This window comes from Chiloscyllium plagiosum, unplaced genomic scaffold (assembly GCF_037043375.1).
Source record: "Chiloscyllium plagiosum isolate Xiang-an unplaced genomic scaffold, Cpla_swu_hap1 HiC_scaffold_22, whole genome shotgun sequence".
NCBI lineage: Eukaryota > Metazoa > Chordata > Chondrichthyes > Orectolobiformes > Hemiscylliidae > Chiloscyllium > Chiloscyllium plagiosum.
This window is the reverse complement of record NW_028270160.1, coordinates 3,348,923-3,361,373: the sequence shown is the minus strand read 5'-3', so window position 1 is coordinate 3,361,373 and position 12,451 is coordinate 3,348,923. Positions and strand designations below refer to the sequence as shown.

Sequence of the window (12,451 nt, the reverse complement as noted above, 5' to 3'; positions counted from 1 at the left end):
CAAAAAGCTTCACTTCTAAATTTCAGTAATATTTTAAAAACTGAAAGAACTGTGGATGCTGTAAATCAGCAACAAAAACAGAAGTTGCTGGAAAAACTTAGCAGGTCTGGCAGCATCTGTGCAGAGAAATCAAAGTTAACACCTTGGGTCTGGTGACCCTTCCTCAGAACTGATGCTAGCTGGGAAAATGCCAGTTTATATGCAGAAGATAGGGTGGAGTGAAGGGGTAAGGAGTAAACAATAGGTATGGATAGAGCCCAAAGAGAGAGAAGAACAGTTGGATAGACAAAGGAGTTGATAACAATCTGACTGGGAGGGTGAATAGCTGTTAATGGAGACTGTTAGTGGCTAACAGTAGGTGCGTAATGGCAGGCTACATGATAACAAGGCCTGGTAGGGGGCGAGGACATGGGGGAATTTAGATCCTGTTCCCTGTAAAGACTCCATTACATTCTCCTAGTTCCTCCATCTCATATGTTTCGATGAAGCCAACTTTGACAAAGGGAGCCTCCGAAATTTCCACCTTCTTCCACAACTGACTATTCCCAGCACTATTGTCCACAGGGGCCTCAACCGGGTCTGACTCATCTCCTGCACTTCCGCCCTCACTTCCCCCCACCTTCCCTCACGGAACAGTGATAGAGTTCCTCTTGCCCTTACCTACCATTCCCACAAGCATCCACATCCAGAGGATCAGCAGCAACTTTCACCACCTCCAGTGAGATGCCACCATCAGACACGTATTCCTCTCATATCCCTTGTCCGACTTCCACAGGTACTGGTCCCTCCAGGACACCCTGGTCTGCTCTTCCTTCACTCCAAACACCACTCCTCTCCACAGCCCCATGGCACCTTCCCCCGCAACTGCCCAAGAGCACTTGCCCATTTACCTCCTCCCTCCAAAGGGCCTAAACACACCTTCCAGGTGAAGTAGCACTTTACCTGCACTTCCTTCAGTCCTGATCAGGACATTCCTGAAGAAGAGCTTATGCTCGAAACATCAATTCTCCTGCTCCTCGAATGCTGCCTGACCTGCAGTGCTTTTCCAGTGTCACACTTTTGACTCTTCCCACAATCTAGTCGACTGCACTCACTGCTCCCAATGTGGTCTCCTCTATGTTGGGGAAATGAAGCATTGATTGTGTGACCACTTCACTGAATACCTACATTCTGCCAGCAAAAAGAACGACCCTGATCAAAGTTTGTGAGAAGATTTGTAGCTCGGGTGCTCGTTGCTGTGGTTCTGTTCGCCGAGCTGGAAGTTTTTGTCGCAAACGTTTCGTCCCCTGTCTAGGTGACATCCTCAGTGCTTGGGAGCCTCCTGTGAAGCGCTTCTGTGGTGTTTCCTCCGGCATTTATAGTGGCCTGAGCTTCCAGTTGCCTGCCACTTTAACAACCCACCTTGTTATCAGGCCAACATCAGTCTCAGGCTTGCTGCACTGCTCCAACAAAGTTCAGCGCAAGCTGGAACAACAGCATCTCATTTTCCCCTTGGGGACGCTGCAGGCTCTGGACTCAATATGGAGTTCAATAATTTTAGGGCCTGAACTCCCCAATGTCCTAGCCCCCTACCACACACATCGGGCCTTTTCATCACATAGTGTGTAATGGAAGACTATCTATTGTTAGCCACTAACAGTTTCCATTTACAACTATTCACCCTCCCAGCCAGATCATTATTGGCTCCTTTGTCTATCCAACTGTTCTTCTCTCTCTTTGGACTCTCTCCCTACCTTTTACTCCTTACCCCTCCCACCACCTTATCTTCTGCAAAGAATCCAACATTTTCCTAGCTGCTATCAGTTCCGAGGAAGGGTCACCGGACCCAAAATGTTAGCTTTGATTTCTCTTCACAGAGGCTGCCACACCTGCTGAGCTTTATCAGTAGCTTCACTTTTCGATATTATTTTGTCTCTTTATATAAAATCATGTCTTCTTGAGACATGAGACAATAAATACAATGCCTGAAACAGCATTATTAAAAATGTTATTTATAGCAACTGATTTACCTGTATTGAAGAAAATCTTTCTAAATAATTTATTACCAGCTGTCCTGGAACTGCATTATGAATGGATTTCCGAGCTTAAATAATAGTCTCTATTTTCCAGAAAACGGAAACATGATCATCTAACATCAACGAACAAATGCCTTTGTATTTTATAGTGTCAGAATTTAATCAGGATCCCAGGTAATAACCTCAAAACAAATGTATTCAACAACTTTTACACTGAAGGAATGGCCAGCATTTTAGAAGATGTTACCCATAGCATATCTTAAATACTGGGTGAAAAGCATTGTGTTGTACAATACATTCACACACTGCTGCGCAAGATCTTGACTGTCTGCCAGTTCCCTGACTTTCTCAATCTGCTTTAGTTTCTGTCTGCTTTCACATCTCTTCCCATTGAGAAAGTTAGTAGCTGGTAACACAATTAGCAAATACTTTAAAAGAGTCACAAAGTACAGACCACACTAACCCATTGATGGCAATTGGTCACCTGACAGTCAGTACTTACATTGTTATTAGTGGGTACATTTACAACATACAATGGGAGTAGCCTTGAAAACTGTAATTTCAAAATCCATTTAGGTGAACCCAGCCTTAAAATTGGTGCAAATTACTTCATGACAACTTTCCCTCCTCACTCAAATCATCAAAACAGTTTCGTATTGAAGGTGGAATACAGGAAGCGCAACTACAACATAGATTATTTAATACATTAAACACAGTAAATGCTCCAAGACACTTCATAGATTCAAAACAAATACCAAGTAGAAATATTTCCAATGTGGTTGCAATGTATAATCCATCAGGAGATTTTTTTCAAATTCATTTACAAAATGTAGGCATTGCTGGCGAGACCAGTAGTTATTGCCCAGATGGCTGTTGAAAGTCAAATACATCGCTGTGGGTCTAGAGTCACATTCAGGCCAGACCAGGCAAGACGTTTCCTTTTCTAAAGGACATCCATGAACTAGATGAATTTTTCCAACAATACACAACTGCTTCACAATCACTAACTGCAGATTTTTATTGGATTTCACCATGGTGGGATTTGAACACTGGTTCCTCGAACATTACCTGGCTCTCTGGGTTAATAGTCTAGCAATAATACCTCGAGGTCATCACCTCCCCATGCACAGGGATTCACATTTTAAAAGGGATTGCTGCATGTTCACAGACATTTTGTCCTTTGAAGGATAAATTCTGGACTCCTTACATGGCTTTAGTAGTGGGACAAGAATAAGGGGAGGAAATGTAAGTCATACTTGATAAGACAGCACAGGAGAAATTGAACGCTCTTCAAACATATTAAAATGAAAAGCTAGGAGTTTAGCATTCTAAAACATAAACCAACCTTGCTAAAGGATTTGCGAATAAATCCGCTTCAAATTCTGGAATGCTAAACTTGTACATTTTCATCTAACTTCTCAACTTTGAAATATATTCAGATCAAGGATATCCTGAATGATCTCTGAAATCTAAGAACTGCATACGTTAGGTTGATTATAGATTGAGATAAATGCTCGGCACAACATTGTGGGCCAAAGGGCCTGTACTGTGCTGTACTGTTCTATGTTCTAAATCAGTGTGGCAGTTTGGTTGAGCCATAAGTTCCAAAATAAGCTGGGAAAACAATCAACTTTAGCTTCCTTTCCTCATCTCTGCCTAGTCATCTTGGATGGAAAGTATGCACATGGATTCTGGGTAAAAATTGGGAGTGGGTTATGACACTCCCATTGTTCAGGAGGTTGCTGTCACTCCCTGTCTATACTTGCACATAAAAACCAGCAAGTAATGGATAACTCCCTGCCAATGGAACTGCTCTCACGCGGCACATTTCTGAAGAGAGAAGTAGATTTGAAAAGGGATAGAGTACTTTTGCAAACCTCAAGACAAAACCCGTGTGAAGGGCTTTGAGAAGATAGATACCATTCAACCAGCCCCAGGCAACAAGAATTAGCGTGTTTGTAAGACTTACCGTGATCCATTTGTACGGTAAATAACCAGTGAACGTCTAACGATGCTGTGAGGCCCAAACAATGGCATGTTCCCGTCCATGTACTTTTGAGTTGTTTGGTTCCATCTATCCAGTGTTCCAAATTTCCCACTGAGATCACCAACTGCATACTGGTCAACTGTACCATTGGATGGCTCTGGAGATAAAGATTCATTTACATGGAACGGGTTGTAACGACCTCCAACACTAGAGTCAGAACAAGCATCGGTGCTAGACAAACCAGCTCTGATGGGAAGAGTATGGATGCTGTAAGTTCCTGCCTCAGGATTCAGATCAGTTAAAGTCACCTGCACATTTGTATGGTCTAAATCTGAAATTTGTTTAAATGTCACATTTACATTTATTTCATCAACACCCCTCCATGAATCAATCTCTACTGAAATGGGGTGAAGAAAGGTTATATTAGCACAAGCTAAGAAAGAGGCTGCGGAATTTGCTTCATAAAGGACCACCGATCGAGGAACAATGGAAAGTTGCCCAGAAAGTGCTGATGTGGTGTCAGTAAAGAAGTGCTTGCTGGAAACTGCACTGTTGTCGCTGGTCAGCTCAAGTGCTCCATGTTTCTTGGAGAAGTCTCCAGCTTCACATCTGAAAGGACTGTCTGGGCCGCACTCTGTGTCATACTGACTACCAGTATCCACTCCGAAAGGGTTAAAATTTTTCTTGGTACTTAAACAAATATTTGAATCAGAATCCAATTCAGAGCTAATGGGATATTTGTGAACGTGCCAAAGGTGACCAGTGGTTGCTGGAGTGGATGAGTTGGTATAGGAAAGGTCCATAAAAATAGACAAGTCCGAATAGGGGCTGCTTTTCAGCTGTTGAAAAATGATTCTGCCTGACACTGGGCTTGTAAATATGGCTACTGCTGTTGTGACTTCACTGAGGTACTCAATTGTAGCGCACAGCCATCGCGATGAATTGGGGTGGTGGATAACGACAGAACGCCCAACAATGCTATTTCTCCCAAACAGTGGTAGATTCCAGTCCTTAAAGGTGCTTTCAAATGTGTTCAGGTTAGTTAAGAAGCCATGCCTTTTACTCAAATCCCCTACTTCATATTGATCATGAGTTTCATTTGCATTTTGGGGATAGTGTGGCCCAGAAGGAACCTTCCCAAATGGATTCCAGTGCCCTCCTAGATTATCATTCGCACAAAGCTCATCTCCAGGAATACGACGTGGGGGCACTGGGAAATGGTGAACATGGTATGGGCCAGCCAGTTGGCGCAGGTTCCTCAGAGATACAGTGTAGCTGGTGGCATCAAATGGGGAAACTTGATTAAACTTGAAAGTTCCTTTGACACCTTTCATATCTATGGAAGCACAGACTTCCTTTGCTCTTAGCTCCTGAACTTCAGTGCAAAACCATTCAGTGCCGTTATTCATATACAGAAAGAGGCTGGGGGTCCTGTCTGGTAAAATGACACCATCACTGCGACTTTTTACAGGGGATAAAGGGGTGCCCACTTTAAATGTGCCGAGCAATGTGCCAGTCTCTGGTGCCAGGGAGCAGTTGTCTGCCCCTGCTTGCAGGTAGAGGGTCACATTCAGCACTCCTTTGCTGCTCTCTGCAATAGCCATCAGATCGGTGAGGATTCTCCATGTGTTCTCACCAGCATTCTGGCGGATGTAGACCTGACCGGCGACCGACGAGAAGAACTTCCCTTGCCAAGTCGAGATGCTGCCAACTTTCCTCACAGTGGCACACGCTTTCGAAGCATTGGCACAGCCCTGGATGGTGACGGAGAGATCGGAGAGGTCCGATGTGGTCTGGAAGAGGCTGGTCTCCATCACAGTGCTGTTTGTAGTGTTCGCCATGAAGCTGTACACTTTCTCGCCGATGTTTGACTCGTTACAGGGGTCCCTGGAATTCCCGTACATGACCGGGAACTCGTGCAGGGAGATGGAAAACTGCTCGCAATCGGCCTCCAAATCGATCTGGATGTTTCGGGAGGAGGTGTTGAACTGCAGTGTGCCCTGGATCCCTGCCATGTTTACATCAGCTCGGTACAACTCGGCAGACACTGACCCTTTAATAAAAAATGAAACCTCATTAGATCCCATCAACAAAATATACTTTTAAATGTTAAGTCTTAGAGAACTACTCGGAGACACTGCAGCATTCGACTCACAAGTATTAAAGTGTGAAAAGTTCATGACAGTCTAAACTTACCGAACAGTGCAGCGAGCAGCAAGCTCCACATCATGTCGGTGCCCTGAGGAACTGGAGCCGGTAACTGGAGAATGGGAGCAACTCAGTGTCAGGCTCACAGCCGACAGGAGCTTGACTTATAACTCAGCTCACTGGAATTTCTGCCTGGCGATTGGGTAGCTTAGATATTGTTCAGCCCACTTTCCATGGCTCGGGCTGTCTGAATGTGCTTTCTAAAGGCGGGAGCTTCCTAAATTCTCTATCTTTATCAGAGAGTTGTGTTTCATTTATTTTAGTTATACATAATTTTATAGTCTATTAAATGTTTTTCAATTGAAAAATAGATGTCTGCACAAAAAGTAGCGACTTCAGTCCTGTCAAGGCGTGATTCCGATTTTTCGGTTCTGTCTTCGATTCCCAACAGTAACTGCGACAGGGATTAAGTTACAGAAGGCTCCAAACTTTGGGCAAGGAGCTGCCTTACTGATGGAGTTGGCTTGCGTGCTGCATGAATCACAGAACCAGACAGAAAGGAAACAAGGAAGGCAGATGTGTAGGCAGGACATTAATCGATGTTTCAGAAACACAGTGCCTCCCCGTCGTCCGTTCCAAGATTAAATCGGGTGGATCAGAGCCCTTGCTGCTGCCTCTCTCTCTGTCTGCCTGTCTACCCCGCACTGAGCCGAGCTGAGCGCACCTATTGCGGCTAGACCTTTCTGTTTAAAGGCAGTCTATCCATCTTAAAGGGAAGTTGCACCCAGTTGCAGGAAGCTACAATTGCTGTTATATAAGGGAAATTGAATACCAGGAGAAAGTGAGGAATGCAGATGCTGGAGAGTCAGCATCGGTAAGTGTGGTGCTGGAAAAGCACAGCAGATCAGGCAGCATCCGGGCAGCAGGAGAGTCGGCGCTTCAGGCAAAAGCTCTTCATCAGGAATGACAGCAACTCCTGGATGCTGCCTGACCTGCTGTGGTTTTCCAGCACCACACTTTTCGAATTTGGAAACCAGGGCAGACAGAACACACCAGACTCACACCGGGAGGCTTGATGCCGGAAAGAAATACCATGGGCCCATGGGGAGGGGAGTGGAATATCTAAGAGTGGATTAGGAATGAGATAGTGAATGACCTCAGTTCCCAGCATCTGCAGCCAAGGACCTAGCCCTGCAAAGCCAAAAATAATGTGCGGAGAAATCAGCTTCTCTACAGTTCTTGTATCCAGCTCAACGGATGTGAATTTTGCTTTCTACATTTCAACAGAATGAAATGCTGTTACAAAAGCATCAGCCTTGCCTCAATGATAGCTTTCTCAACCCTGCAACAGAGTTCATCAGGGAGGCAGTGGTGTCATGGTAAAGCCACAAGACATAAACCAACTTGTTGATTACACAGACAAAAATTATTCCAGACCCACAGCAATGTTGTTGATTTTTAACTGCCTTCTGAAAAAGCCTAGCTAGCCACTCCAGTTGTATCAAAACTGCTACAAAGTCAAAACAAAAGAATACAACTGGACAGACCATCCAGCATCAACCTAGGTACTGGAAACAACACCAGCTAACCATAGCCCTGTCAACCCTGCAAAGTCCTCCTTACCAATATCTGGGAGTTTTTGCCAAAATTTGGAGAACTGTCTCACAGACTAGGCAAGCAACAACCAGCATTGCCAAACTCACAGAATCTTATCTGACAGATGATGTCCCACAGGGTAGGTTCTGTCCCATGACCAGTACAGGCCCACCAGAGGCGATGACTCTGTAGTATACACAATCAGAAAGGAAGTGCCTTTGGAGTTCTTCATTTTGATCCCGATCGCAACAAAGTCTCATGGAATCAGATCAAACATGAGCAAGGAAATTGCCTGCTGATTACAATCTAACACCTCCCATCAACTGACGAGCCCTCCATGTTGAAACAATTGGACGATGCATTGAGGGTGGGAAAGAGCATAAAATGGTCTTTGGTTGGTGTCCTCAATGCCCATCACCAAGAATGATTTAGCACCACAATTACTTACTTACCAAGATGATGAAATCCTAAAGAACATGGCTGCTGGACTGAGTCTTTGAACGCTGGTGAGGTACCTGAAAACACCAAAAATCTACTTGATGTCATCATCATCAACCTACCTGTCACAGATGCATCTATCAATGAAAGTATCTGTTGGAGTGACCACTGTTCTCAGATGTTTCATCACCACGCTAGATGACATCATCAGTGAGCCTCTGGTGAAGTGTTGGTGTTCTGTCCCATTTGCTATTTATCTGTCTCAGTTTGTTGTGGTGCATGATATCATTTCCAGTTCTGTTTCTGAGAGGTTGGAAAATGGAGTCCAGATCTGTATGTTTGTTAATTGAGTTCTGGTTTAAATGCCAGGCCTCTAGGAATTCCCATGCGTGTCTTTGTTCAGCCTGTCCAAGGATGGATACATTGTCCCAATCAAACTGATGTTCCTCTCCATCTGTGTATACGGATACCAGTGATAGTTGGTCATGTCTTTTGGTGGCTAGCTTCCTGCCGGTTTGACTAATGTAATGTATGTCGCAGTCCCTGCAGGGTATTTTGTATATTACGTTCATTGTGCTGGCTGTGGGTATGGGATCCTTTAACTTCATCTGTAGTTGTTTTAGTGTGGTGGTAAGTTTGTGGGCTACCATGGGTTTCTTCTAGTTTGTCACACTCTGTGATGATAGAAGTCTCATCCACATAGCAGACCCAAAGCTTAGGCTGGATCATGGGAAGGGCTGTTTATTCTAACTTCTGTATCTAAGGGCTCGAGTAATCTGACGGTCATCTCTGAAATGATTTTGATGTAGGGTAGGATGACCAGAGTCTCCAGGCATGTGTGTCTTCTTGTTTTAGTCCGTTGTGGAGGAATCGGTGGACTGTGCTTATCGGGTAACCGTTGTTCCTGAATATGTTGTAGGGGGTTCCTCCTCAGCTTCTCGCAGCTCCTAGTGCTGCAGGAATTCCTTAACATCATCAAAAATGCCAAGATAGAGGACAACGAGGTCATGGTCTCTTTTGACATGATGGCCATGTTCACATCAATAAACATCACCCTAGCCAAAGAAACACTGGCCTCACTGCAAGACAAACAGGGTTCCAAAACCTGACAGTGCCAACTCCATCAGCAAGGACAGCATCCTCAAACTACTGGAACTGTGCATCACAACCCACTTTACGCTCAAACGACAAGATATACAGACAAATCAATGGAATGCCTCTGGGATCACCAATATCAGGACTTACAGCAGAAGCAGTTATACAGAAGTTAGAATAAACAGCCCTTCCCATGATCCAGCCTAAGCTTTGGGTCCGCTATGTGGATGAGACTTCTATCATCACAGAGTGTGACAAACTAGAAGAAACCCATGAACACATAAACAACGTTCTCACCGGTATAAAATTCACCAAAGAGGAAGAGAACAATAACTGACTCCCCTTCTTGGATGTCATGGTAGAACAAAAAGCCAATGGAGAGCTGCAGACCAGCATCTACAGGAAAGCCACATACATTGACCAGATACTCAGCTACATAAGCAACCATCCCAACTCCTACAAATCAGAACATTATTTAAATGAGCCGCAATACACTGCAGCACCCAGGAACTATGAGAAGCTGAGGAGAAGCACCTATACAACGCATTTAGGAGCAACGGTTACCCGATAAGTGCAATATGCCAATTCCTGCACAATGGACCAAAACATGAAGACACAATACACCTGGAGATTCTTGTCACCCTACCATATAGAACAAAGAACAAAGAAAATTTACAGCCCAGGAACAGGCCCTTTGGCCCTCCAAGCCTGAGCCGATCCAAATGTACTGTCTAAACCTGTCGGTCAATTCCTAAGCATCTGTATCCCTCTGCTCCCCACCTACTCATGCAACTGTCCAGACGCATCTTAGATTAATCTACCGTACCTGTCTCTACCACCTCTGCTGGCAATGCAATCCAGTCGCCCATCACCCTCTGTGTGAAGATCTTAAACTTTCCACCTCTCACCTTGAAAACGTGACCACTCGTGATGGAATCCTTCACCCTGGGAAAAAGCTTGTCTCTATCCACCCTGTCTTTACCCTTCATGATTTTGTAAACCTCAATCAGGTCCCCCCTCAATCTCCTTTTTTCTAATGAAAATAAACCTAACCTACTCAACCTCTCTTCATAGCTAGCACCTCCCATACCAGACAACATCCTCGTAAACCTTCTCTACACCTCTCCAAAGCGTCCACATCCTTTTGGTAATGTGGCGACCAGAACTGTACACAGTATTCTAAATGCGGCCGAACCAACATCCCGTACAATTTTAACATGACTTGCCAGCTCTTATACTCAATAACCTGTCCAATGAAGGCAAGCATACTATATACCTTCTTGACCACTCTATCCACCTGTGCAGCAACCTTCAGGGTACAATGGACATGCACTCCCAGATCACTCTGCTCATCAACTTTTCCCAAGACTCTTTCGTTCATTGTATAATTCGCTCTAGAATTAGTCTTGCCTAAGTGCATCACCTCACATTTGTCTGGATTGAAATCCATCTGCCACTTTTCCGCCCAACTCTCCAGTCTATCTATATCCTCCTGTATTCTTTGACAGTCCCTTATGTTTTCTGCTACTCCACCAATCTTTGTGTCATCTGCAAACTTGCTGATCATACCAACAGTGCCCTCTTCCAGATCATTTATGTATATCACAAATAACAGTGGCCCCAACACTGACCCCTGTGGAACACCAGTGGTCACCTTTCTCCATTTCGAGAAACTCCCTTCAACTACTACTCTCTGTCTCCTGTTGCTCAACCAGTTCTTTATCCACCTAGCTAGAATACCCTGCACACCATGTGACTTCACTTTCTCCATTATTCTACAATGGGGAACCTTATCAAACACCTTACTAAAGTCCATGTATATGACATCAACAGTTGTTCCTTCATCTATCAACTTGGTCACTTCCTCGAAGAGCTCTATTAAGTTGGTAAGGCACGATCTCCCCCACACAAAACCATGTTGCCTATCACTGATAAGCCCATTCTTTTCTAAATATAAATAGATCTTATCCTTCAGTACCCTCTCCAGCAACTTTCCCACCACCGACATCAGGCTCACTGGTCTGTAGTTACCCGGAAATTCCCACTACCCTTCTTGTACAGGGGGACAACATGAGCAACCTTCCAGTCCTCCAGCACCTCACCTGTATTTAAGGATGCCACAAAGATATCTGTCAGGGCCCCAGATATTTCCTCTCCCTCCTTCTCAGCAACCTGGGATAGATCCCAATCGGTCCTGGGATTTGTCCACCTTAATAACCTCTAGCCTACCCAACACATCTTCCCTACTTATGTCAACGTGATCCAGACTAATCAAACTTCTATCTCTAATCTCAACATTCATCATGTTCCTCTCCTCAGTGAACACTGATGCAAAGTAATCATTCAGAATTTCACCCATTCTCTCAGGTTCCACACACAGCCTTCCTTCATTATCCTTTAATGGACCAATCCTTTCTCTAGTTATCCACTTGCTTCTTATATAAGAATAAAATGATTTGGGATTATCCTTAATTCTGCTTGCTAAAGCTATTTCATGACACCTTTTAGCCCGCTTGATTCGTCGTTAAAAACTTGTCCTACTCTCCCGATATTCCTCCAGGATCCATTCTGTGCTTAACTGCCTGGACCTTATGTACCTTTCTCATTTCCTCTTGGCTAGTCGTATGATTTCTCCTGTCATCCACGGTTCATGAATCTTGCCTTTCCTATCCTTTGTTTTCAACGGGACATGCCTATCCTGCACTATCTTTAACCTATCTTTGAAAGCCTCCCACATATCAAATGTGGACTTCCCTTCAAATAGCTGCTCCCAATCCACATTTCCGAGCTCCTGCCTAACTTTGATATAATTGGCCTTGGCCCAGTTTAGTATTCTTCCCTTAGGACCACTCTCTTCTTTATCTACGGGTATTCTAAAACTTACAGAATTGTGGTCACTGTTCCCAAAGAAATCCCCCACCGCAACTTCTACCACCTGTCCTGGCTCGTTCCCCAGTACCAGGTCCAATATAGCACCTTCCCTCGTCAGACTATTGACATACTGCTCTAGAAAACTCTCCTGGACGCTTCTTACAAATTCTATCCCATCCATACCTCTGACGCTAAGTGTATCCCAGTCAATGTTGGATAAATTAAAATCTCCCATCACCACTACCCTATTGCCTCTACACAGAACATAGAAAATAGAACAATACAGCACAGAACAGGCCCT

At 44.4% G+C, this 12,451-nt stretch overlaps 1 protein-coding gene across 3 annotated transcripts in view; it reads right to left on the bottom strand.

Annotated features, from left to right (window-relative positions):
• Positions 1-12,451, bottom strand: part of cusr (Copper-only SOD repeat protein) — a 210,607-nt gene that overhangs the window by 143,424 nt on the left and 54,732 nt on the right. For 2 of the 3 annotated variants that reach the window (XM_087998713.1, XM_087998714.1), the window contains one exon: positions 3,985-6,055. In XM_087998713.1, the coding sequence (XP_087854839.1) occupies positions 3,985-6,055 (2,071 nt within the window). Of the gene's footprint in view, positions 1-3,984; positions 6,056-6,198; positions 6,806-12,451 lie in introns of those variants that run through there. The other variant, XM_043713116.2, reaches the window with a different exon arrangement.